General features: G+C 34.4%; 1 protein-coding gene across 1 annotated transcript; it reads left to right on the top strand.

Moving 5' to 3' along the window:
- The first annotated feature begins 2,370 nt into the window (after positions 1-2,370).
- Positions 2,371-22,160, top strand: gata1b (GATA binding protein 1b). Its single transcript, XM_087264267.1, has 6 exons — positions 2,371-2,539; positions 10,920-11,138; positions 11,704-12,087; positions 14,650-14,795; positions 16,991-17,116; positions 21,721-22,160. The coding sequence occupies exons 1-6, from the start codon at positions 2,530-2,532 to the stop codon at positions 21,985-21,987; spliced, it is 1,152 nt and encodes a 383-aa protein (XP_087120393.1). The 5' UTR covers positions 2,371-2,529; the 3' UTR covers positions 21,988-22,160.
- The last annotated feature ends 4,784 nt before the right edge of the window (positions 22,161-26,944 follow it).

Raw genomic sequence — 26,944 nt, 5'->3', positions numbered from 1 at the left:
TATATATATATATATATATATATATATATATATATATATATATATATATATATATATATATAGGTCATATATATATATATATATAGGTCATAATAATTCTGATTTATTCATTTTATTAATATTAATTTAATAATAATTATTATATATTTTAAAACAAATAGATCTGTTTAGTTAAATGACATTATTTGATCTGTATTTATTCATTCATTTTCCTTTGGCTTAGTCCCTTTATCCATCAGGGGTCGCCACAGCTGAATGAACCACCAAATTATCCAGCATATGTTTTCTGCAGCGGATGCCCTTCCAGCTGCAACCCAGTACTGGGAAACACCAATACACACTCTTTCACACATACTCATACACTATGGCCAATTTAGTTTATCCAATATACCGCATGTGTTTGGACTGTGGGGGAAACCGGAGCACCCGGAAGAAACCCACGCCAACACGGAGAGAGCATGCAAATTCCACACAGAAATGCCAACTAACCCAGCCGAGGCTTGAACCAGCGACCTTTTTTTCTGAGCCATCGTGCTGCCCAACCAGTATTTAGATTTTTTATTTTCACCAGTTTTAAACATTAAAGACACATTATTGCATTTAAAAAAATTACATTTTATGTAAAAACAAAAAAACGTGATGTCTTATCTTTACCTTGTGCAGATATACGACTTGAGAATGAACTCAAATATACAGTGCTCAGTATATATGAATAAGACACTCACGAATTACTTGTTTATATTAATATTTTCTATAGGAAGCTATACAATATTATATTTGTGCATATACATAAGATTAGTCAATACTGAAGCCAAATCTGGAGCTTATCTAACAAAAAACCTTAAGATAATCGTCCATAAACTAGTACACACAAATGTATATGTTATGGGAAAAATATTAAATAAAAAATATTCAAAAAAAGCTAAATTAAAGAGAAACAGAACATTTATAAAATTTTGTTGAATTTGTTGAAATATTCAATATTTAGCATAAATTTCAATGTATTTTCTTTCTATTTCTTTTTTTTTTTCCTTTATTTTTTATGCCAAGAACAAGTTACATTATTTATACAGAAAATTGACATTTTATATACATTTTATACATATAAAACCCACTTTAACAACCCCTAAATACACTGCCTAAAGAACGATAAAAATAAATAAATAAATAAATAAATAAATAAATAAATAAATAAATAAATAAAAATGAAAGGAAAAGTAATTATAAAAAAAATAATAATGAATTTTTAAAAAATGTAAAAAAAGTGCTGTCAAATCTTTTTTTTTCAAAATAAAAATAAAGAATAAAAATAAATAAATACATACATAAATAAATAAAATAATTATAAATACATATAGAAATAGAGTGACAACAGTAATAGGTGATTCAATGAGGGATAAGGCTGTGCTATCTTACAATGGTAAGTTAACATAGAAGAAGCTTGAGATTCTGAACAGAGAAAGAAAGGACAAAGAAAAAAGATTCCAGTTACATACAAGACAGTCACATTATTCCCCAGGAAGTACACTTATAGCAGAGAAATATGTTAATAATGGTTGCCATACATATGAGAATTTGCTAGAGCCTCTAATTGAATATTTAATTTTTTCCAAGTGTAAATATAACATCAGATCTTGAAGCCAGTGTGATGCTTTAGGTGGATTTAAAGATTTCCAGTGCAGTAAAATTTGTCTGCGAGCCAGCAAAGATGCAAAGGCTATTATGTTTTGTTGTCTTTGAGTCAGACTCAGTTCGTCAGGTGGAATCCCAAACAAAGCAAATTCTGCACATGGCCTAAGCTGTACTTCACACACTTTAGACAATGTATTAAATATAGTTGACCAGTAAGGATTAAGCTTAGGGCACGTCCAAAACATATGAGACAGGTCTGCTACGCCTGTGTGACATCTTATACAGGTCTTGTCAAAAGTAGAGTTAAAAGAGGCTATCCGCGATTTGCTTAGATGTATTCGGTGTAACACTTTAAATTGTATTAAATTTAGGCGAGCAAAAGAAGTGCTACCGTTCACCCTACTTAGGGCATTTCTTTCTATTTCTAAAGATGTTATGTGACTAAAATAATATTTTAATAAATATATCTGTTTAATAAATCTGTTTTGTTTAAATGCACCAAAATACATGTCCTATATTCACTGAGAAATGGATAAAAATATTAATTTTCAAAATGGGGTGTACTCATTTATGTGTAGCACTACATTTGAATACACTCTCTTCCTCATAGGACCCCGTGTCTTTGTGTTTTAGTAGAGTAGTTCGGTCTTGCTGTTTTTTTTCCTCCTTGTTGGTTTTGCATGTTAATTTGCAATGCAGACTTTTATTATATTTTCAAATGATGTGGAATATTTCCAGACGTGCTGCACATTAGTGAAGTGGAGGTCTCTCTGCGGCTCCGCCCATCATCTCCACATGTCCAACCTCAATCTGCCTCAGTGCCAGAGCTGCAGTCATAAAGTTGTAGCCCAGCGTTGACTCTTCTTCATAAGACACCTGTCCTACAGACCCTGTCACATGAGCTCAGGTATGACTGATTTTCATCTGCTAACAATCACGTCTACATCACCTTATCTGCGGCTCAATTAGCAAACCAAACAATGCAAGCGATGCTTATCGTGTTTGTAGAGTCGTCTGCTTCTGCATTTCTTTCTGTTAGATGACTGATTGTCGCTGGGGTTGTGTTATGCACTTCAGAGCAGTCACACTTCTTTAAATCTGTTTATTTAAGTTGTTTGTAGATAGGGATTTGTCAGAATCTGATTTTAAATGTAAATGTTGTGCTGTGTACATAGTCAATGTGGTTGTGTTCATGGTTAGAACAGGTAAGTGAGTGTAAAGCTGAAAATTGAGACCGTTTTGTTGCTCTGAGAAATATTTTAACTCGGGTTGCTAAAGATATTTATAATTTACATTTATAAAATTACATACTTGTCTAGGCAAGGCAAGTTCATAATATAGCATATTTCATATTAAATGGTCATTTAAAATACTAAACGTAAAAAAAAAATTAAGAAAAGTAAAAGAAATTCAGGATTCCCACAGTTCTTGAAAGTGCTTCAAAGTACTTGAGTTTCAGAAATAGGGGTAAAACAAACACAGTGCTAGAATTAAATTTGAAATACATATATATATATATACATATATATATATATATATATATATATATATATATATATATATATATATATATATATATATATATATTTTTTTTTTTTTTTTTTTTTTTCAACAATTGTACTCAATTGTTAAAAACAGAACAAAAAGAGAAAAATTCTTAAATTAAAAATCTTTAACTTAACAATAACACTGACAAATAATGCACATTTTAATAATATTTCAGAAACCGCTTTTGTTTATCACCAGTATTGAATTCAACTAATTTTATTAACCTGTTAGCCAGCACTTAATTTTGAGGATTTACACTTACCTTACTTTAAGTCAGTGGTGCCCAAACTCGGTCCTGGAGGGCCGGTGTCCTGCAAACTTTATTTCCAACCCCAATCAGACACACCTGAGCTAGCTAATGGAGCTCTTACTAGGCTTTCTAGAAACATCCATTCAGGTGTGTTGAGGCAAGTTGGAGCTAAATACTGCAGGACACCGGCCCTCCAGGACTGAGTTTGGACAATCCTGCTTTAAATAGTAACAGTTCTAGACTTCAGTGAGCTATAAGCACAAATTATGAAGTCAATGTGGTTGTGTTCTTGGTTGGAACAGGTAAGTGAGTGTAAAGCTGAAAATTGAGACCGTTTTGTTGCTCTAAGAAATATTTTAACTCGGGTTGCTAAAGATGTTTGTAATTTGCATTTTGTCTAGGCAAGGCAAGTTCATAATATAGCATATTTCAAATTAAATGGTCATTTAAAATACTAAAGGTAAAAAAATTAAGAAAAGTAAAAGAAATTCAGGATTCCCACAGTTCTTGAAAGTGCTTCAAAGTACTTGAATTTCAGAAATATGGATTTTTAGGGCTGGAAAGTGCTTAAAAACAAACACAGTGCTAGAATTAAATTTGAAATATATAAATATAATTTTTTTTTCAACAATTGTACTCAATTGTTAAACAGAACAAAAAGAGAAAAATTCTTAAATTAAAAATCTTTAACTTAAATCTTGAACAATAACACTGACAAATAATGCACATTTTAATAATATTTCAGAAACCTCTTTTGTTTATCACCAGTATTGAATTCAACTAATTTTATTAACCTGTTAGCCAGCACTTAATTTTGAGGATTTACACTTACCTTACTTTAAGTCAGTGGTGCCCAAACTCGGTCCTGGAGGGCCGGTGTCCTGCAAACTTTATTTCCAACCCCAATCAGACACACCTGAGCTAGCTAATCGAGCTCTTACTAGGCTTTGTAGAAACATCCATTCAGGTGTGTTGAGGCAAGTTGGAGCTAAATACTGCAGGACACCGGCCCTCCAGGACCGAGTTTGGACACTCCTGCTTTAAATAGTAACAGTTCTAGACTTCAGTGAGCTATAAACACAAATTATGAAGTCAATGTGGTTGTGTTCATGGTTGGAACAGGTAAGTGAGTGTAAAGATGAAAATTGAGACCGTTTTGTTGCTCTAAGAAATATTTTAACTCGGGTTGCTAAAGATGTTTGTAATTTGCATTTTGTCTAGGCAAGGCAAGTTCATAATATAGCATATTTCATATTAAATGGTCATTTAAAATACTAAAGGTAAAAAAATTAAGAAAAGTAAAAGAATTTCAGGATTCCCACAGTTCTTGAAAGTGCTTCAAAGTACTTGAATTTCAGAAATAGGGGTAAAACAAACACAGTGCTAGAATTAAATTTGAAATATATAAATATAATTTTTTTTACAACAATTGTACTCAATTGTTAAAAACAGAACAGAAAGAGAAAAATTCTTAAATTAAAAATCTTTAACTTAAATCTTGTACAAAACACTGACAAATAATGCACATTTTATCAATATTTCAAAAACCGCTTTTGTTTATCACCAGTATTGAATTCAACTAATCCATTCAGGTGTGTTGAGGCAAGTTGCAGCTAAATACTGCAGGACATCGGCCCTCCAGGACCGAGTTTGCACACTCCTGCTTTAAATAGTAACATTTCTTGACATCAGTGAGCTATAAGCACAAATTATTAATAATAATATTGAATATAATATTGAATATTAGAGTGATTTCTGAAGGATCGTGTGACTGAAGCCTGGAGTAATGAAGATGAAGTCATCTTCATTCATTTCTTTTCGGCTTAGTCTCTTTATCAATTTGGGGTCGCCACAGCAGAATGAACCGCCAACTTATCCAGCACGTTTTACGCAGCAGATGCCCTTCCAACTGCTACCCAACACCTGGAAACACTCCATACATTTTAATTTACCCAATTCACCTACAGCAGGGGTTCCCAAACTTTTCAGGCCGCGACTCCCAAAATGACAATGCCAGTGACTCGCGACCCCCAATATCCTCTGAGGTGGTTATAAATACAGAAACCTTGCATGCAATGGCGCACACACACACCAATGGACCCAAGTCTATTCTTCTTTTAATTTTTTTAATGTATGAGAGCTGTAAATGGGCCACAAAGTTTAACCGGGTGTTATGAAATCTGCTGCATCTGACGCTATTGCTGTGTCTTTAATACAAGGTAATTACCCCAGGAGTTGCAATCCAATAAAAGTAGTAACTATAAGCTACTATAGTAACTATATATGGTATATACGAATATTTTTTCTCTTCAGTAGGTAATGGATAAAATATGGTAATTCTTATGGTTTAATAAAAATAATTAGATTTTTGGAAATCACCAGGCGACCCCCCTTCATTGTCCCGCGACCCCTCGGGGGGTTCCGACCCCCACTTTGAGAACCATTGACCTACACCACATGTCTTTGGACTGTGGGTGAACCGGAGCACCCGGAGGAAACCCACTCCAACATGGGGAGAACATGCAAACTCCACACAGAAATGCCAACTGACCCAGCCGGGGCTCGAACCAGCGACCTTCTTGCTGTGATGCGACAGTGCTAACCACTGAGCCACGATGACACCAAAAAAACGAACAATTATAAAACGATAAAGGTAAATAGTGTGTTCATGGGCCAATTTGTGTAGGCAAGGCCAGTTCATTTATATAACACACTTCATATAAAATGGTCATTTAAAATACTAAAGGTAAAAAAAAAAAGTGTAAGGCAAGTAAAAGAAATCAAATGAAAACAAAAAATGTGAATAAAACTAATAATAAAAATAATTTTAGAATATTAAAATGTGTTAAACTATTTTAACAAGATAAAGGTAAATAGTGTGATCAGTTTCACATAGCACAGTGTTTATTCAGTAAGCATTCATTCATTTTCCTTTGGCTTAGTTACTTTATTCATGAGGGGTTGCTACAGAGGAAAAACCGCCAACTTATCCCTATGTTTTACATGGCGGATGCCCTTCCAGCTGCAACCCAGTTCTGGGAAACACCCATACACACTCCTCAGCCAATTTAGTTTATTCAATTCACCTATAGCGCATGTCTTTGGGGGAAATTGCACCTGGAGGAAACCCATGCTAACACGTGGAGAACATGCAAACTCCTCACAGAGATGCCAACTGGCCCAGCTGGAACTTAAAGCAGCAACATTCTTGCTGTGAGGCAACAGTGCTACCACTGAACCACCGTGTCGCCCTACTCTGACATTCATTCATTTTCTTGTCTGCTTAGTCCCTTTATTAATCCAGGGTCACCACAGTGGAATGAACCGCCAACTTATCCAGCAAGTTTTTACGCAGCGGATGCCCTTCCAGCCGCAACCCATCTCTGGGAACTACTCTGACATTTTTAACATAAATATTAAGCCTAAGTAAAATATTAAGTACAGCTAAAGTATGAATTACAGCTGTATTTAAAATCAATGGTGCTTTTAAAGGTCCTTGAATCTGCTGTTCACGAAGGAACACTGGAAATCAAATAAAAATTAAAATGTGAATAAAACTAAGAATAAAATTATATAAAAACTGATTAAAATGTGTTTAAAAATTATTAAAAGATAAAGGTAAATAGTGTAATGAGTTTTACATCGCAGAGTGCTTATTCAGCAAATAAATAAGAGAAAATGATTGTAATTTTGATTATTCTTTCATATAATCAGGTTAACATTTCTTGTTTTCATTAATACAAATAATCTGGAAAGCAATTCAAAATAAGAAAATACGAAATTGGCAATATGATAATATCGAAGGATTTACTCTTCAGTGTTTGATCTCTCAGCAGTGAATATTAAACCACACTGAACTGAACTGAACTGAACTGAACTGAACTGAACTGAACTGAACTGACAGTGTTTCAATTTACTATGATCTTCTATGTGAAGCTGCTTTGACACAATCTACATTGGAAAAGCTCTATATAAATAAACATGATTTAAATTTAATTAAATACCAAATATGCCACATTTCAATAATCAGACTCCATATATTGACAAAAATAACTTTCTATGCATTTTATATGCATATAATTTTTACATAAATAAATATATACCCAAACATTTTCCTAACATGTAAGACCTGAAAACATGAAATATATATGTACATATATTACTGCAACGCATTGTATCTCGACTGCAGCTGGTCCAGAACTCAGCTGCCAGGCTTTTAACAGGCACAAAAAAGGAGAGCACATCACACCTGTACTGGTTTCCCCATACACTGGCAACCAATCCAGTTTAGTTTTCAATACAAAGTATTGTTATATGTTTATAAAGCCCTCCACGGCCTGGCCCCTGAGTATATTTCTGACCTAATTAATACACACCAACCCGAGAGATCTCTTCGCTTTAAGGATTAAATCTATTTGCAAGTTGCACAATCACGCTTGAAATGTTGAGATGATAGAGCTTTTTCAGTAGCAGCTCCAAGACTTTAAACAATCTTCCACTCTCCTTAAGAGCATCTCTAACTTTTGAGTGTTTTCAGAGGTCACTAAAAACACACTTCTTTTGCTTGGCTTCTAATCATGTGTTGTGAGTTTATGTACTTTGGTTCCTTGTATGTTTGCATGCATTATGTGTGTTTTTTATACGGCTCTTTGGTACCCAAAGGACACAGAACACATTTTGTATTTGCAGTTTCCCCCAATGCATTTGTAATGTGGTGCTGCGCAGGACTGGATGACAGAAGAAGAAGGTCGTTTCTGCTTTGAGTCACCCCAAAAATGCTCTGTTTGCACGATTTCATTAATATCATCGTATCCAAATACTTTATAAACAATATTTTAAACCTCATCTGGTATTAATTATTTTAAGAAATTATGTAAAATCTTTTTTTCAGATTGGCCTTTGCAAAAGGAAAGTTATAAATGACTTAAAACGGTTTATTTTATGTATTGTATACCCACATTGTTCTAGCTTTTGTTTGTTTTATATTGGTTTATTTATTTAATGTGTTTTTATTATATCCGATATTTGTAATTCTTTAAATTATTTCAATATAGCTTAGGCAATTTTATCAAGATATGACACTATTGTTTTGAGCCTACAAAAGTGGATACGTCATTTGTAAAGTTTTATGTCCTGCTGTTGTATTCATATTTTGTATTCTCTCCAAAATAAATACATAAAGAAAGAAGACACACACACACACACACACACACACACACACACACACACATCTAAACGTGCATATATCATGCACAAACACACCTTTTAAATTTGACAAAAACTGTCAACAACCTTTACTGGCTGCTGTGTCTTTAATATAGTGTAAAGATTATTATGTGTAATTGAAACATAAGGAGGATGCAGCAAAGAATGTCACTAATAAATTAAAACTTTATTATTTTATGCATCAGCTTTACATTTAAAAGGGAAATATAAGGGCGATCATAAGCAAAAAGACCCCTATCCTATAAGGTGATTTGTGGAATAGCCTATCTTACACTGACCAGCTATATGTTTTTTATCCCTTGTTTATTTATTTGTTTGGCGCATGTACTCGTGTGCGATCGGAAAACTAGTGTAATGACAGCATGCCATCTTTACCAGACTCGGGCAAAGTCCGCCTCTTCTTTCACTCCGCCCTAAAGTAGGGCTGGAGTGGGACTCCTTTTCAGCCCTGGAGTTTCAAGCCTTCGACCGGCCGACCTCCGTTCAAGACTGACTATAATAAAATAACGTCATTTCCAATTCAGTTTCTAATGACACTATCACATGTTTTTCAAGGACACAGCTGCTTTAGAACTTCAAATGTTTTTCATAAATATGAGAACATTAAAGGGTAGCTAAATCTACAACACTATTCTTTAAAACATCAAAATGTCCTTTCCTGCAATATTGTCCTTTATGCAAAATTTTTTATAAACATCCAGTCCTTTGTAACTGTGGTCACACAAAAAATGAAAATAAAATGTGTACACTTACATAAGTAACCTAAATAGTCTTAACACTAAAAATGAAAAAAAAAAAAAAAACTACTCGGGTGAGATTTGAACTCGGGTCAGTGGCGTCGTTATGCAACATGCTGACCACTGGCCACAATGGCGCTGTTATGCGTTTGGAATATAGAATAAAAACGTATTATTTGCACTGTTATCTGCAAGATACTTAACCACAGTATTACTTTCTATTGATGGCTTAATCTTTTTCTCCGCTTTTTAGATTTCTGATCAAGTTATGTCAGATTTATTAATGTAGTGAATCATCTGATTTTCATTGAGCAGGTGAAATATTCATTAATTCAGGGATAATTTGTGCCAGAACACGCAGGATCCGGCACCTCTGAAATCTGATCCGGCACCTCATTTTACCGATCCCCCTCCTCAACCACCCTCCTCCCCCTTCAACTGTTCACTTCGCTTTTACTTTCGCGACACCCCAACCATCTTCACTTTCGTCCGCGACAACCAATACATATGCTCAGGGGGCTGCGAGAAAATAAATAAAAAGAGCAGAGGTGCGGGAAAAAAATGAATAAAAATAGTGAGGCAATGGTCAAATAAATAAATAAATGAAAAGAGTGCGACTGCTGAGAGTGCAATCAGCTAGGGACACCGGCCCTTGCGGCCAAAAAACGGACCAGCCCACCGGGAATTCTCCCGGTCCTCCCGATTAGCCAATCTGGGCCTGCCCAAAGCCCCAGCTGGCCCTCTGTCACCCAAGGTATTCGGCCTGGCCCCGAGAAAGCCCTGCTTTGGCCTGATCAGACCCCGGAAGTGATTGTGGAAACGTGACTGGCCTTTGCTCGCTCACTTTAGATGCGATAGTGGAATTGTGACTATTGTGGTTGGTTGAAAGTGCTCTAGAAATAATCTGGGTTGAGTTACATGCTGTTGAAGTCAGAATTATTAGCCCTCCTGTTAAATTAATTATTTTATATATTTTTTCCCAATTTCTGTTTAAAGGAGAGAGGATTTTTTTAAAAACATTTCTAAACATAATATTTTTAATAACTCATTTCTAATTTTCAATTCAATAGTTTTCAATTCAATTCTCATTTTCTATTTTATCTTTGCCATGATGACAGTAAATAATATTTTATTAGATGTTTATTAAGATACTAGTATTAAGCTTAAAGTGCAGTTTAAAAGCGTAACTAGGTTAATCAGGCAAATTATTGTAATTAAGCAAATCATAGTAGCAGTGGTTTGTTCTGTGGACAATCTGAAAACATACAACTTAAGGGGGCTGATAATATTGACCTTTAAATAGTAAAAAATAAAAATTCAAACTGCTTTTATTCCAGCCGAAATAAATCAAATAAGACTTTCACTAGAAGAAAGAATATCTGTGAAAAATGTCTTGCTCCATTAAATACCGCTTAAGAAATATTTGAAAAAGGAAAAGGGGCTAATCATTTTACCCTCAACTGTGTATGTATTTATGTGTAATAATACTCAATATTCATTCCATAGTTCATTTTCTTGTGATGCAGTACAGAAGGGCTTTCTGACAGACATGGAGAGCTCTGTTGATCAGGTTCGCTGGGGGTCTTCAGAAGTGATGCCCACCTACACGTCTGACTCTAGTTTCCTGCTCCACGGTGAGGAGGCGTCAATATTCCCCTGCACAGATGCAGATCACAGCGGCCTGCCGTCTCTATTCAGCAGCCCTGTCCACAGCCGGCCGACTGCAGCCTTCCAGCACAGCCCAGGTCAGTCACACACACACTCGTCCAGCTATCCTTATGGGGACTTTCCATAGACCTAATGATTTTCATACTGTATGTTCTATCCCCCTACCCCTAAACCCGTTGTTGCTAGAAGGGATACAGCTGTGGATGGAAGTTCATTAATTCATTCATTTTCCTTCGGCTTAGTTCCTTATTTATTAGGGGTCGCCACAGCGGAATGAACTGCCAACTATTCCAGCATATGTTTAGTGGATGCTCTTCCAGCCGCAACCCAGTACTAGGGAACACCCATATACTCTCGCATTCACAAATATACTACGGCCAATTTAGTTCATCCAATTCACCTATAGCGCATGACTTTAGACTGTGGGGGAAACCAGAGCACCCAGATTTTATTGAGTTAATGTGAACTAACAATGAATAACTGTATTTTTATTAACTAATACTTTAATAAATGCATTGTTCATTGTTTGTTCTCGTTAGTAAATGCATAAACTAACATTAACTAATGCAACCTTATTGTAAAGTGTTACTGAACTTTTAATATCCCTGATTTCACTTCCTTTCTCCTCTCCTTCTCCCTCAGTGTATCCCATTTACTCGTCTCCATTCCTGGGAAATCTGTCCTGGCTGGAAGGTTCAAGCGGCTCCTCTCTAACCAACTATTTCCCATCATCCCCATCATCCTGGCACAGCAGTGCGTTTTCCAAAGCGTCCTCATCCTCCTTCAGCAGCTCTTCTGCCCGGCCGGAGCAGAAGGAGAGCGTAAAAGGAGAGCGCTCAAGTCCTCCTGGAGGTGGACTGTTTCCTCTAAATTCATCGCTGAGCGGTGTGTATCCGCATTCACACTCCACAAAAACACACTACAGCCCCTATGGAGGACACACGCAAGATTACAGCAGCTCGCTTCTTTACGCACCCGCAACCTTCACACCCAAACTCTGCAGCAAGATGAACTTCTCCCCTTTAGGTGAGGAGATGGTGAATTTGGTGGATAATGAGGTTAAAAATAAGGTTACACTATTCATTCATGGTGTCATACATGAACTACAGCATGATTAAAGTGCATAATGTTTTGCAAGTTATTTTTCAAGATTCTAGTAAGCAGTTTAAATTAAATTTAAAGTGTTAATTAAGTTAAATAGGCAGGTCAGGTTAATTTGCAGTTACAAGACAAGTAAAAATAAAAAGACAGAATATAAAAACATAAGAATAAGGCAAGAGAAACGTCTGTAAAAATGTAAAAAAAATTAGCGGTAGAACGAACTATTAAAATAATTTAAAAAAGCTAAAGGTACATTTTCATTTACATTTAGTCATTTAGCAGACACTTGATGAGGACACACCTATAAGAGTGCAGTTTTATAGAATAGCCATAAAGGTAATGTTAATAAACTTTTTTCTTTCGAGTGCCTTGGACATATAATTTTGCTGTTTATCTTAACATTAATTACCCCTGAAGCACTTTTTTTTTATTTTAAAACATTTTTATAGTTCATTAAAAAAATTCTGTTAATTTGCTAAATTACTTTTATATAGTAAAAAAAAAAATTATATATGAATTGGTCACAGTGTCATACACATACACAATACAAAAACACACTACGAGAACAAATGTGATATTAATATACAATTATAAATGTGACTTTAACAACATAAGATAAAAACATAAACCCTAATGTACATAACAGATAAGACAAAAACAGAGAAACGTCTGTTTTATTCTAATAGCCTTAAATGTGGGAAACGATTCTGGAAATTTAAGTTTATGATATTATTATTTTTTGCTTCAACACATCTATTTTTCTAAAATTACATGAAATTTTCCATTAGATCTCCTGCAGTTTTCACAGTATAGATTAAGAAACCCTACAGCTTTTTTTCCTGTTGCATTTTTATAGTCAAACCTGTGTGCACTGTGCAATCTTTAAAATTAATGTTTTTAATTGGTTATTTTTGCAATACAATTTGGTTCAACTACTGTATATGATTCTGTGATTTTACATTTCAGGTTTTTAAAATCAGCTGATTGATTTCTAAAATATTTAAATCCATCTTTAAGCTTTATTATTAGAAACCTTATACAATTGAAGTCAGAGTTTTTCGCCCTCCTGTGAATCTTTTTCTTTATTTTTCAAATATTTCCCAAGTGATGTTTAAAGAGCAAAGATTTTTCACAGTTTTTCCTATAATATTTTTTCTTTGTCTTATTTGTTTTATTTCAGCTGGAATAAAAGCGGTTTTTAATTTTTTAAAATCCATTTTAGTGTCAATATTATTAACTTCCTTAAGCAATATTTATTTGATCGTCTACATAACAAACTATCTACATATATGACTTGCCTAATTATCTTAACCTTTCTAATAAACCTAGTTAAGCCTTTTTTATTAACAATAACCAGCATGTACAGTTTTCTAATACAACAAAATCACTTTACATGTATTAACAAGAATAGAATCAATGAAAAAAAAAGAAAAAAAAAGAAATTAAATAAAAAAAACACAGAAGAGAGGAAACATAATTATCAAATTACATACAAATATATTACACACATTTTTCCAATTTTATTTATTAACAAGTTATTAAATGCACTTTTACTACAGGAAATGCATATGTACAAACATTTTTATGCAAAAAAAAAATGTTAAAGGAGGAGCATATATTAACTGTTTTAATTGCTTTTCATTTTTTTGACTTAGTAACCTCTTTTATATACATTTGAATCTCTTGTTCTAGCATCATGAAGAGAGGTTTGCTTTTGGCAAACTTAGATTTATGTATGTGAAATTTACATAATAATATAATAAAGTCTATGATAAAACCAGCATCTTTTAAAGAGTGATCTTTAACATAATGACTCAAAATCACATGTTTATAAGATAAGGAAAATGATTTTAAAATATTATGAGCAATAAAAGCTTCACCGTAATCCAAACATGTCAAGTACATTGGCAAGACCAAAATAAATGTGAAATAGTTTCATTAAAGCTTTCACCAAAGCTACATTCTTACTCAATATCAATTTTAAATTTTCGTAGAAATATTTTTGTTGGATAAACTCTATGAAGTAATGTAAATCATATTTCTTTAGCCTTATTTGTAAAATAAAAGTTGAAGTGACGACCATAATTGAGTCCAGTTTACATCATTAAAGATATTGTTCCAGTAAAAAACGACATGCGGTATAGACATATTTTTCTTTTAAGATTAAAGATCTAATTTTGTGATTATAAGGCTTAAATCTCGAGAAACCTAGTGAAGCCTTTAAATTTAAGCTGAATGCTAGTGTCTTAAAATGATCTAGTAAAATATTATGTGCTGTCATAGTGACAAAGATAAAAAAATGAGTTATTAAACTGTTATGTTTAGAATTGTGTTAAAGTTTTTCTCTCCGTTTTGGGTTAAAAATATACAGGGGGACTAATAAATCAGGAGGGCTAATAATTCTGACTTCAATTGTATGTAACAGCACAATTGTATAGTTCTGATGATTTTGGATAACGATAATTCAAACATTTTTTGTGGTGTCAGATGCACGTGAGTGTGTGAACTGTGGGGCCACTGCCACCCCTCTGTGGCGGCGTGATGGAACAGGCCACTACCTCTGCAATGCCTGCGGACTGTACCATAAGATGAACGGACAGAACAGACCCCTCATCCGACCCAAAAAGAGACCGGTACACCTTACAGATACTCACTTCTCTTATACTCTTGCAATTGAAAGTAAATGTCTTCTATGTAAACGCAATATAATTTTACAATATTATTTATTCCACTAATTCAATGCTAAGTTTTCAGCATCATTACTCCAGTCTTCAATCTCGCATGATCATGATGATTCTAATGTGTTAATATGCATTTTCACAATAACTTTTTATTTGAATTATAAGTTTATAAATGTTTTTATTAACACTTTTTATTAGTTTATTGCATCCTTGCTGAACAATAGTAGTCATACTTTATTTTATGGTACAATTCTCGATATCAAAAAACCATAAAAGGTCCCATGAAATTAGAATAACGTTTTTTAGAAGTTAGTATTGTTTGTTTTTAGGATATCTATAAGCTAGTGTGCACCAAAACAGTGACAAGTTCACTTTTAGGAGAAATAAAGCTGATATATACATGTAAAGTTTGTAGTTTGTCACTTACGCCTAAATGGATCAACGGTTTATTTACATCACATTATACTTCAGTTTCTCATCAAATCTTGACCAATGAAATGCTCTCTAGTATCCGAGATGCCCCGCCCCCTTTAAGATGCATGTAATTTGTTTTTCATTTGATGCGCTTGAGCTCAAGCATTCTCACTGGCAGAGCTGTGAGAAAAACAAAACGTTATTGGCTGTTTATTTTTAAAGGGGAGGAGCTACTCTATGTCCTGCCCTCTCTTCATGTTTCAGTTGAGATTGTGTCAAGCATCAAATAAAAATGTCCGTTTCAAAGCACTTAACGCCACATTTAACCAAGATTTTGCCTTAATAAAGTTCTAATGTGCTGGTAATTAATAGTTAGTGGTTGGGTTTATGCTTTGGGTAGGATTAGGGAAATATAATAAGATCATGCAGAATATGCACTTTATAATTACTTATAAACAGCCAATATCTTAATAATAGGCAGGTGTAGTTAATAGTAAGCAGTAGTCCTTAAACTAAAGTGTTACATACATGTTGAAAATGGAAATAAGTGTGTTCAGAAAGAACTGGGAAAAGTGGTTGATGTACAAGGAAAATAAAGACATCCCCAACTAAGTAAACTGTAATTGTCACAGGAATGGTAACATCACCTGTTTGTCTTTGTTGTTATACATGCTATATGTAACATTATTTACTAGATATTTTTATTTTTTGCATTATTGTATGCACTGAGATGAATAAACACTCACCGGCCACTTTATTAGGTTCATTTACTAGTACCGGGTTGGACCCCCTCTTGCCTTCAGAACTGCCTTATTCCTTCGTGGCATAGTAAAGGTACTGGAAATATTCCTCAGAGAATTTGGTTCATATTGACATGATAGCATCACGCAGTTGCTGCAGATTTGTCGGCTGCACATCCATGATGCAAATCTCTCGTTCCACCACATCCCAAAGGGGCTCTATTGGATTGAGGCTGGTGACTGTGGAGGCCATTTGAGTACAGTAAACTCATTGTCATGTTCAAGAAACCAGTCTGAGATGATTTGCGCTTTATGACATGGCGTGTTATCTTTCAGGAAGTAGCCATCAGAAGTATGGTACACTGTGGTCATAAAGGGATGGACATGGTCAGCAACAATACTCAGGTTGGCTGTGGTGTTGACATGATGCTCAATTGGTACTAATGAGCCCAAAGTGTGCAAAGAAAATAACCCTTACACCATAACACCATCACCACCAGCCTGAACCGTTGATACAAGGCGGGATGGATCCATGCTTTTACGCTGTTGACACCAAATTCTGACCCTACCATTTGAATGTTGAAGCCGAAATCGAGACTCATCATTTCCAATTTTGGTGAGCCTGTGTAAATTGTAGCCTCAGTTTCCTGTTTCCTACAGGCGTACCTAATAATGTGGCCAGTGAGTATATGTATATATGTATGGTTGTGTTTGTGTGTGTGTGTGTGTGTGTGTATGTATATATATATCAATCGCGAAAACAGGCGCACTTCCGCATTTTAGAATAAGGTCAATATATATGATATGAAGGTATAATGTATCTATTATAGTGGAGTAGATTATATAATTTAAATCTGACATGCATATGTACAATATCTTTTTTTTATTGCTGTAATTTGCATTGTTAAAATTGTATAAAAAATTATAAAACAAAAACAAAAAAACTATAGTGTTACTGTAAAATCATATTTTTTAAAAATCTGTTTTCTGCAGGTGGTCAGTAAGCGAATAGGAACTCAGTGTGCGAACTGTCAGACCAGTACAACCACACTGTGGAGACGCAACTCCAGCGGGGAGCCTGTCTGCAATGCTTGCGGACTCTACTTCAAGCTTCACAATGTGAGCAACTGCACTGTTTCATATGATTATTGTGCTTTACAATTCCATCGCCTTATTGGCTAATCAAGTAAAAGCTAAGGTCTATCATTTTAATGTAAAAAGTTCCCCAATTTATCCTCATAACTGAAACTAAACTTTTTGCTCTGTGAATATATAGTATGTATGAATCTAGGTGTACTACTTTCACCATACTGACATTATAATGCAACCGGAGTCACTTAAAGGGATACTTCACCCAAAAATGGCATAGTAAAAGGGATAGTTCACCCTAGAATGAAAATTCTGCTATCATTAACTCATTATTCACTTGTCACAAACCTATTTGAGTTTCTTTTTTCTGTTGAACACAAAATAAGTTATTTTGAAAATGTTAGAAACCTGTAACCATTCACTTCCATAGTAGAAAAAAAAACAAATTCTATGAAAGTCAATAGTTACAGGTTTTAAACATTTTTCAAAATATATTTTTTGAACAGAAGATCAATAATTCACTTGTCACAAAGCTGTATGAGTTTTTTTTTTGTTGAACACAAAATAACATATTTTGAAAAATGCTGAAAACCTGTAACCATTGACTTCCATAGTATTTGTTTTTTCTACTATGGAAGTGAATGGTTACACGTTTCTAACATTTTCAAAATAACTTATTTTGTGTTCAACAGAAAAAAAAGAAAAATGTTTGTGAAAAGTAAAGGATTGGTAAGTGATGGCAGATTTTTGATTTTTGGGTGAACTATACTTTTAAAGGGGATAGTTCACCCAAAAATCTAAATTTCCTCACCATTTATTCAACCTCATAAGTTTCTTTCTTCTGTAGAACACCAAGCAAGATATTCTGAAGAAGGTTGAAAAACAAAACAGCCAATGGCATCCATAGTAAGAACAAAAATTTTTTACGGAGATCAATGGCTGTCGATTTCCAACATTCTTTGAAATATCTTCTTTTGTGTTCTTCAGAAGAAAGAAACTGTATGCAACAAATGGATTGTGAGTAAATTATGGCAGAATAACAAATTTATTATTATATTAAAATGTCCATCATGTGCACACTTCAGAATTTCACCCACAAAGCTTTGCTTTTTTCTGAATTCACAGTTCTTTGGTCACATACTGTTTTTGCATATTACACAGTTGGGAATTACGCAGCTTTGCATGCAGTGCTTGAACTCCATCACAAATGCCATTGGCAGAAACTACACATGAGTTTTTGTTTCCAGGTTGAACACTAAAACAGACTTATACAGAATTCAGAAACCCTTGTTATTAGTGAAAGCGGTCGCCATGCAAACTGCACCAAGCAAATTATTGCACATAACACACAGTTGAAGATCAAATTATTAGCCCTCCAGGGAGATTTTAATTCTTTTATAAATCTTTTCCAAGTGATGTTTATCAGAGCAATGAAATTTTCACAGTATTTCCTATTATATGTTTTCCTCTGGAGAAAGTCTTATTTCTTTTAGTTTTCGCTGGAATTTCTATTTTTTAAATGTAAAATATGCTTAGGTCATAAATATTAGCCACATGATTCCCCCCTGATCAGCTACAAAACAAATCAATATTGTCCAATTATTTGCCTAATTAACCTAGTAAGCCTTTATATTGCACTTTGAGCTAAATACTAGTATCTTAAAAAATAACTAGTAAAATATTATGTACTGTTATCATGGCAAATACAAAATTAATTATTCATTCATTCATTCATTCATTCATTCATTCATTCATTCACTCTCATTCGACTTAGTCTCTTTATTCATCAGGGGTTGCCACAGTGCATTGAATTGCCAACTTATCTGGTATATTTTTTACACAGCGGATGCCCTTCCAGCTGCAACCCAGTACTGGGAAACATCCATAAACATTCATTCACACACTGCGTCCTATTTAGTTTGTTCAATTCACAAATACCGCATGTCATTGGGCTGTGGGGGAAACCAGAGCACCTGGAGGTAATCCACGCCAACACGGGGAGAACATGCAAACTATACACAGAAATGCCAACTGGTCCAGCCGGGACTCAAACCAGTGACCTTCTTGCTGTGATGCCACTGTGTCTCCCCCAAAATAAATTAATGAGTTATTACAACTATTATGTTTAAAAAGATTTGGAAATATCTCTGTTAAAGAGCACTTGGAAAATGTAAAAAAAAAAAGTTGAAGGTTTATAGGTTTTAGAAATTATCTTGAAAATTACTAGCATGTTCTTCAGCAAAAAACAAATGATAAGAGACTCTTGGCAGATAAACATCACATACTTTACATTTTCTTGGCAGAACACTCTTGTTTGTGTTGCAGTTGCGCCATTACTTGATTTGCATAACAACAAAATGAGAATCAGCTGCAAAGACAACAATAAAACATTCAATAGAATTCCACTTTTCAGGCTATTTCAACATAAAAAATTCTGACTTTCTCAACAGCATGAGGTCATTTTTTTCCCCCAACCGTTTTAGGCTGGTTTGTACGGAGACCCGGAAGAGACGTGATGGTGGGGTAAAAAGTGGGTGGAAAAAAAAACTGAGTGTGAGAAAAAAAAATCATATCATTATGTATTTTCCCATATTTCTCGTGTATTTTAATCTTCAAAGCACTTTGAAATGAATATAAAAATGTCTGCATTCCTTTTCTTTCCATTAAAGCTGAGCGTCGATCATCGCCCTTCATATGCAACCTCTGAATCAGCCAATGCATGTTTAGTTTTTTTTTTTTTTGTTTAGTTTATTTGTTTACAGGGTCAACGCACATTAATAAACATTACTGTAAAATGTGCCAGAATTAGCCAAGAATGGCTGTTTTTCATCTGTAGACCCTTTGCAGAATGTTAAAAAGTCACACCTATAATAGAAGCACAGCATTAAACATTAAATACACTTTCATATATAAAATACAGTTAAAAATAAAAAAAAATAAAAACAAGAACAGACTGATGGCAGCAGAAGAGGACAAGAAGCCAAAGACAACAGTACAAATGTGTCAATAATACATTACTAATGCTGACAATGCTGATTTGCCAATAACCAATTTTTAACATGAGATTGAAAAGAATGAAAAGTGAGAAATGTGGACGTGCTCCGTATGATCAACTTATCCCTGCAAATCCATTTTTACAGATTCAGCAGATCTCTGGGTCTGGCAATTTTTTTTAACAAGAGGCTAATGGTCTAATCCAACTCAATGATCAATGCCAAGCTAAAATTGCTCCTACCAGACTCAGAGTTCGGCTAAATGGATTAAAAAATAGTAAAACTCAAATTTTTAACTCTAAGGGAGTTGTAAAATTAGCCTATTTTCAAAAAAGTAAAAAAAAAAAAAGTTAAAGTAAATTAAGTAAATTACAGTCACAATTATTCACCCTCCTGTGAATTTTCTTTTCTTTTCATTTCAAATATTTCCCAAATGATGTTTAACACAGCAAGGAATTTTCACAGTATTTCCTATATGTTTTTTTCTTCTGGAGAAAGTCTTACTTGTTACATTTTGGCAAGAATAAAAGCAACTTTTAATTTATTATACATTTTTTTTAAACCACTTTAAAGTCAGTATTATTAGTGTCAGGGTATGGGGGTGGATGGAGAGGAGGCGAGGACCCAAATGCAGCAAATGAAGGATTTATTAAGAAATAAAACAAAAACAAAACTCAAATCTCCCCATGTGGGAAAAACACGACATCATACTACACACTCAACTAGACTTGATCTGGATCTTGGCATGACAGACTACTTTAAACCACTGTTGTAGAACAGATACAGTATCAACTGACCTCATACAACAGAGAACGCGATGCTGACAGAACAACACAATCACGAGTACAAGAGTGCGCTCGTCAGAGGCTAGCAGAGCCCGCGCGGCCGCATCAAGCGGGAGCGCGCACGCTCTGCGCACACCCACGATGGCGCGTGCTCACACAGAGACACACACAATAACAGTAACAGGACAAAACAGGGCTAGTGTCCGGATTCCACCAGCAAAACAAGAATTCACAAGACCAGAGTGGCAGAACCCTGACAATTAGCCTCTTACGCTGTTTTTTATTTGATTGTCTATAGATCAAACCATCATTATAAAACGATTTGCCTAATTACCCTAACTTGCCTGATTAAGCCTTTAAATGTCACTTTAGCTGAATACCAGTATCTTAAAAATGATCTAGTAAAATATTATGTACTGTTTTCTAGTGATGGGTTGCAGCTAGAAGGGCATTCGCTGCGTAAAACATATGCTGGATAAGTTGGTGGTTCATTCCACTGTGGCGACCCTAGATTAATAAAGGGACTAAGCCAAAAAGAAAATGAATGAATTAATATTATTTACTGTCACAGTGGCAAGGATAAAATAAATCAGTTATTAGAGATGAGTTACTAAAACTATTATGTGTAGAAATGTGAAGTTGGGGGAAAAATTTACAGGTGGGCTAATAATTTAGGAGATCTAATAATTCTGATTTCAACCGTACAATCAATTACCAAGCAGCTCTGTCTTTAAAAATGTATCAGTCATGTAAAAAACCAATTACTCAATAGAGAAAATGTTCACTTCTGGAAGCGACTAGAAGCTTTTTTAGCACTCTTGAAGTTTTGTCTGACAGTTTCAGTGGATTTCTTCAGGTGAACCGACCGCTGGCTATGAAGAAGGAAGGCATTCAGACGCGCAACCGCAAAGTGTCCAGCAAGAATAGGAAAGGGAAGAAGTTCAGCACCATGGAGGAGAATCTGTATTGTGATTTTCCCAAGACTCCTGCGTGTGATCAGCATTTTGACATGTATTCTCAGAGTCCAGCAGCTTTGGGGGTTTACAGTCATTCTGGGCAATCCACTGCCTATCTGCCTTACCCATACCACTCCTCACCGGCTGTCCTGCCCAGCACTGTGTGACTGAAACTGACCAGAGACCAGGAGTTTGTGGAAGACACTTAATGCAGTGACATTCAGACTTACAGCAATGGAAACATAAAAACTGGAAAAAGTGATTAGCTACAGTTGAAGTCAGAATTATTAGCCCCCCTGTTTATTATTTTTCCCATAATAATAATAATAATATTGACCTTAAAAAAAATAAATAAATAAAAAAAACTATTTTTAGTAAAAAAAAATACTTTCTCCAAAGGTAAAACTAATATAGGAAATACTGTGAGAAATTTCCTGCTCTGTTAAACATTGTTCGGGAATTATTTGACAGAAAAAATAAGTCACAGAAGGGTTAATAATTTTGACTTCAACTGTACTTTACTTTAAAAAAAGTAAGTAAACGCTCCAGTTTTTGTAATTAGGCTAAATTTAAAGCTCCCTCAGAATTAAAAGGTTGATTTAAAAAAAAAATTTGTATCCATGGAACTATCTTTGTGTCTAGTGTGAGCACTTTTAGCTTAGCTTAGCATAGATTATTGAATTGAATTAGACCATTAGCATTTTGCTCAAAAAATCAAAACAAATTTGCTTCTGCTTGGTAAAACTCTAAGAGAGTTATAAAATTAGTCTATTTCCTAAACAATTGAGTGTTCCTTTAAAAGTGATGTTTAGTTAACTTTTTAATTATGCGCATATTTTATTTACCTCATTTTAAGGCAACAGGGTTACTCACTTTTTAAAGTAAAGTCATGTTTACACCAATTCAAAATTCCATTGAAATTCCACTTGCTTTTTAAGGAGTTGAATTTTATCACTTTTTGCATCCATTCAGCTAATCTTTGTGTCTGGTGTGAGCACTTTTAGTTTAGCTTAGCATAGGTCATTGAATTGGATTAGACCATTAGCGTCTTCTCAACAAAAATAAAAAAAGAGTTGCGTCTGCTTGATAAAACTCAACTTTTTCATTCTAAGGGTGTTGTAAAATTAGCCTTTTTGCTAAAAAAGGGAGTGTTCCTTTAAAAGTCACATATTTAGTTTACTTTTTAATTATGCACATATTTTATTTACCTAAATTTAAGGCAACAGGTTTACTCACTTTAAAAAAAAAAAAAATGTTGCTTCTGCTTGGTAAAACTTGGTTTAACTTAGTAGTAGTTGTAAAATTAGCCTACTTCACAAAAAATTGACTGTTCCTTTAAACGTGACTTGTTTATTTTACTCTTTAAATATGCACATATGTTATTTTCCTAATTTTAAGGCAACCGGTTTAATCGCTTTTTTAAGTCAAGTTTTCGCCACATGAAAATTCCATGGAAATTATTTTATTTTGTAAATAGTAGAGTTTTTTGTCTAATCTATTCAGCCAATCTCCAGGTCTGGTGTGAGCACTTTTAGTGCTTTTAGAGTTGCTTCTGTTTGGTAAAATTCGACTTTTTATGTCTAAGGAAGTTGAAAAATTTCCTTATTTTCCCCAAATATTGAGAGTTCCTTTAAAAGCGACGTGTTTAGTTTACTTTTTAATTATGCACATATTTTATTTACCTAATTTTATTTACACCACTCAAACATTCCATGGAAATTATCTTGTTTTATTTTGTAAAGAATTGAGTTTAATCACTTTTTGTATTCATTCAGCAAATCTGGTGAGAGCACTTTTAGCTTAGCTTAGCATAAATAATTGAATCGAATTAGACCATTAGCATCTTGTTCAAAACATAAAAAAAGAGTTGCTTCTGCTTGGTAAAACTCAACTTTTTATCTCTGATGGAGTTGCAAAATTGCAGTAGAGTGTTCATTTAAAAGCGATGTGTTTAGTTTACTTTTGATTTATGCGCATATTTAATTTACCTCATTTTAAGGCAACAGGTTTACTCACTTCTTTAAGTTAAGTCAACTATTCGCTTTTTACAGTGAAGAGAACACTTAAAAATTCTATGAAAATTATGGAAAACATCATTTTTGTTTTATTCTGTAAACTACTGTTAATATTTTCAGAAAATACGAAATAATGTGCCATGTTTTCAGGCATGTTTATGTCCACTTTGTATTCAAAACATTACCAATGTTTTCACTTTAGTAGAAAGCAATATTTGGTGGAATACTTGCGTCAATCACGGCAAAGGAAAACTTGTTATTCTGACCATTTACAGACATGTTATTACAACTATAGAAAATAAAACCGTTACTTTTACTTAACCCCTTACATCCAGAAAAAAACGAGAACTGTCAAACCTGATCTCTTTATAAGCTTTGTACCATTTATAAAAATGTAAATTTTTTTCTACAAGAGTGTAAAGACGTAATGTTAGAAAAAGCTATTCCAAAGACTGTGACTGCTTAGTGGTAAGCACTGTCGCCTCACAGCAAGAAGGTCACCGGTTCAAGTCCCAGCTGGGTCATTGGTGTTTCTGTGTGGAGTTTGCATGTTCTTTCTGTGTTTGTGTGGGTTTCCCCCGTGTGCTCCGGCTTCCCTCACAGTCCAAACACATGTGCTAGGCGAATTGAATAAGCTCAATTGATCGTAGTGTATGAGTGTGTATGGATGTTTTTTAGTACTGGGTTGTGACTGGCGGTTCAGCCGCTGTGTAAAACATATGCAAAAATAGTTGGTGGTTCATTCCACTTTGGGATCTCTGAAATAGAGACTAAGCCGAAGGAAATGAATGAATTTGTTTTCCTCTAGGGTATTAAGCAGCAGAAATGTCTGAATGATCATGGAACAATGCAGCGATGCTGATGATTCAGCTTTATGTCACATGAATGGATTACATTTTAAAATATATTGAAACAGACCACTGATATTTTAAACTGTAACAGTTTTTCACAAATATCTTTTTCTAACCCCTTAGCTGTTACTCTCCTGCCACCGGGACATTTACATTTACATTCATTCATTCATTTTCCTTCAGATTAGTTCTTTATTCATCTGGGGTAGCCACAGCGGAATGAACCGCCAACTTTTCCAGCATATGTTTTACACAGCGGATGCCCTTCCAGCTGCAACCCAGTACTGGAAAACACTCATATACACTTATTTACACTCAAACACTACGGTCAATTTAATTCATCCAATTCACCTATACCGCATGCCTTTGGATTGGACCCACGCCAACATGAGCAGAACATCCAAACTCCACACAGAAATTCCAACCAGCGACTTTTCTGCTGTAAGGTGACAGTGCTTACTACTGAGCCACCGTGTCGGCCAAATTTATATTACTTTTATTATTAAAACATAATCAAATCATGACAAACTGTAAGTCGTTGGAAAAGTTTAAGACTTCTGAATTCATTTTTTGTTTTTAGTTAAGTAGGAAGAGTAATGGTTTAGAAAAACATTAGTCACCCTACAACCAGTATCTAAAAGCATCTTTACACAGCAAAGGTGACACAGAAACCAAACCTGAAGCTGCATAAGTTTTCAAAAATGTAAATAAATCATTTAATGCAGCAAATCGCCTACAAAATACACCCTCAGAAACAAAGGTACGAGAGTTGTCACGGGGGTGGTACCTTTTTAAAAGGTACACATTTGTACTTAAAAGGTCCATATTAACACCTCAAGGGTACATATTAGTACCTAAAAAGTACAAAAGTGTTCCTCTTAAAATGTTTAGGTACTAATATATACGCTTGAGGTACCAATAAGGACCCTTTTAGTACAAATGTGCACCTATAGAAAAGCTACCACCCCAGTGACAGCTCTCCTACCTTGATTTCTGAGAGTGTATGAGCAATTATATTTTTGTATTCATAATTATTTTTTTTTTATCTATGAGCAATTCTGAGCAGACACAGACCCATTTTGGTCCACCTTAAATTTGTGTAAAGATGACTTCATCCATTTTTGTAGGTAAGCATAAAAAAAACGTCTTTCAAGTGAACTTAATTGTTAAAACTGGACATATATCATGCAGTGTTTGTAATCCCATTGTTGTAATCACTTTGTTTTTGATGCATTTGCAGTCTTTGAATGTTTTTAAAGTATTTTATATATGTAAAAAATCATGTGGTTTACAAATAAACATCTTTTTTAGTGCCCAACGTGTTTTTATGGTCTGCTGATTCCAAACAGCCCATGTCAAAACAAATGCATTGACTCACTCAAAGGGATAGTTCACCTAAAAATGAAAATGTACTCGTTATTTACTCTCCCTCAATTGGTTCCAAACATTCATGAGTTTCTTTCTTCTGTTGAAAAAGAAGATATTTTGAAGAATGTTGAAAACCTGTAACCATTGACATCCATAGTAGGAGAAACAAATACAATGGAAGTCAATGGTTACAGGTTTCCAACATTTATTTGAATTAGAATTTATTTATTGAATGGAATAACCCCTTCTCATTTTCGAGGGGGTCCCTAAGAAGTGCATAAATCAAACAGTGTACTTCACATCATAACAAACAAACAACTAACAAAGCAAACAAGCAGCACACTTCACCCACATCCCACAGTCTAACGCAGGTGTGGGCAAACTTGATCCTGGAGAGCCAGTGTCCGGCATAGTTTAGCTCCAACCCTATTCAAACAGACCTCCCTATAGAGTTCAAGTGATCTTGAAGACACTGATTAGTTTGTTCTGGTGTATTTGACTAGTGTTGGAACAAAACTCTACAGGGACACCGGCCTTCAAGGATCAAGTTTGCCCATCCCTGGTCTAACGCCTAAATAAACAAAAACATATAATCAAAAGTACAAACAAATATACTGTTTTTACAAATAAATAATAAACATTTAAATTGGAGCCAATTTTAATAACATTCACAAGTTGTTTAAAAAAATAAAAATAAATTGGCCCTGAAAAGACTAACTCACTTAATTGATCTAAAAGAGAAGGGATATTGTTTCAGTCTGAAGGAGTTTTGTATTGAAAGGACCTACGGCCACTTTCAGTTGAAATTCTGGGAACAACAAAAATTCTGTTGGATATGATGAAGAGAATATGAGGGGGTGCATGGAACAAAAAACTGCTTTAAATAAAAG

The sequence above is a fragment of the Danio rerio genome, chromosome 8, assembly GCF_052040795.2.
Source record: "Danio rerio strain M-AB ecotype USA chromosome 8, GRCz13ab, whole genome shotgun sequence".
NCBI lineage: Eukaryota > Metazoa > Chordata > Actinopteri > Cypriniformes > Danionidae > Danio > Danio rerio.
Note: the sequence above shows the minus strand (reverse complement) of the source record. Positions and strands in the feature narration are given on the sequence as shown.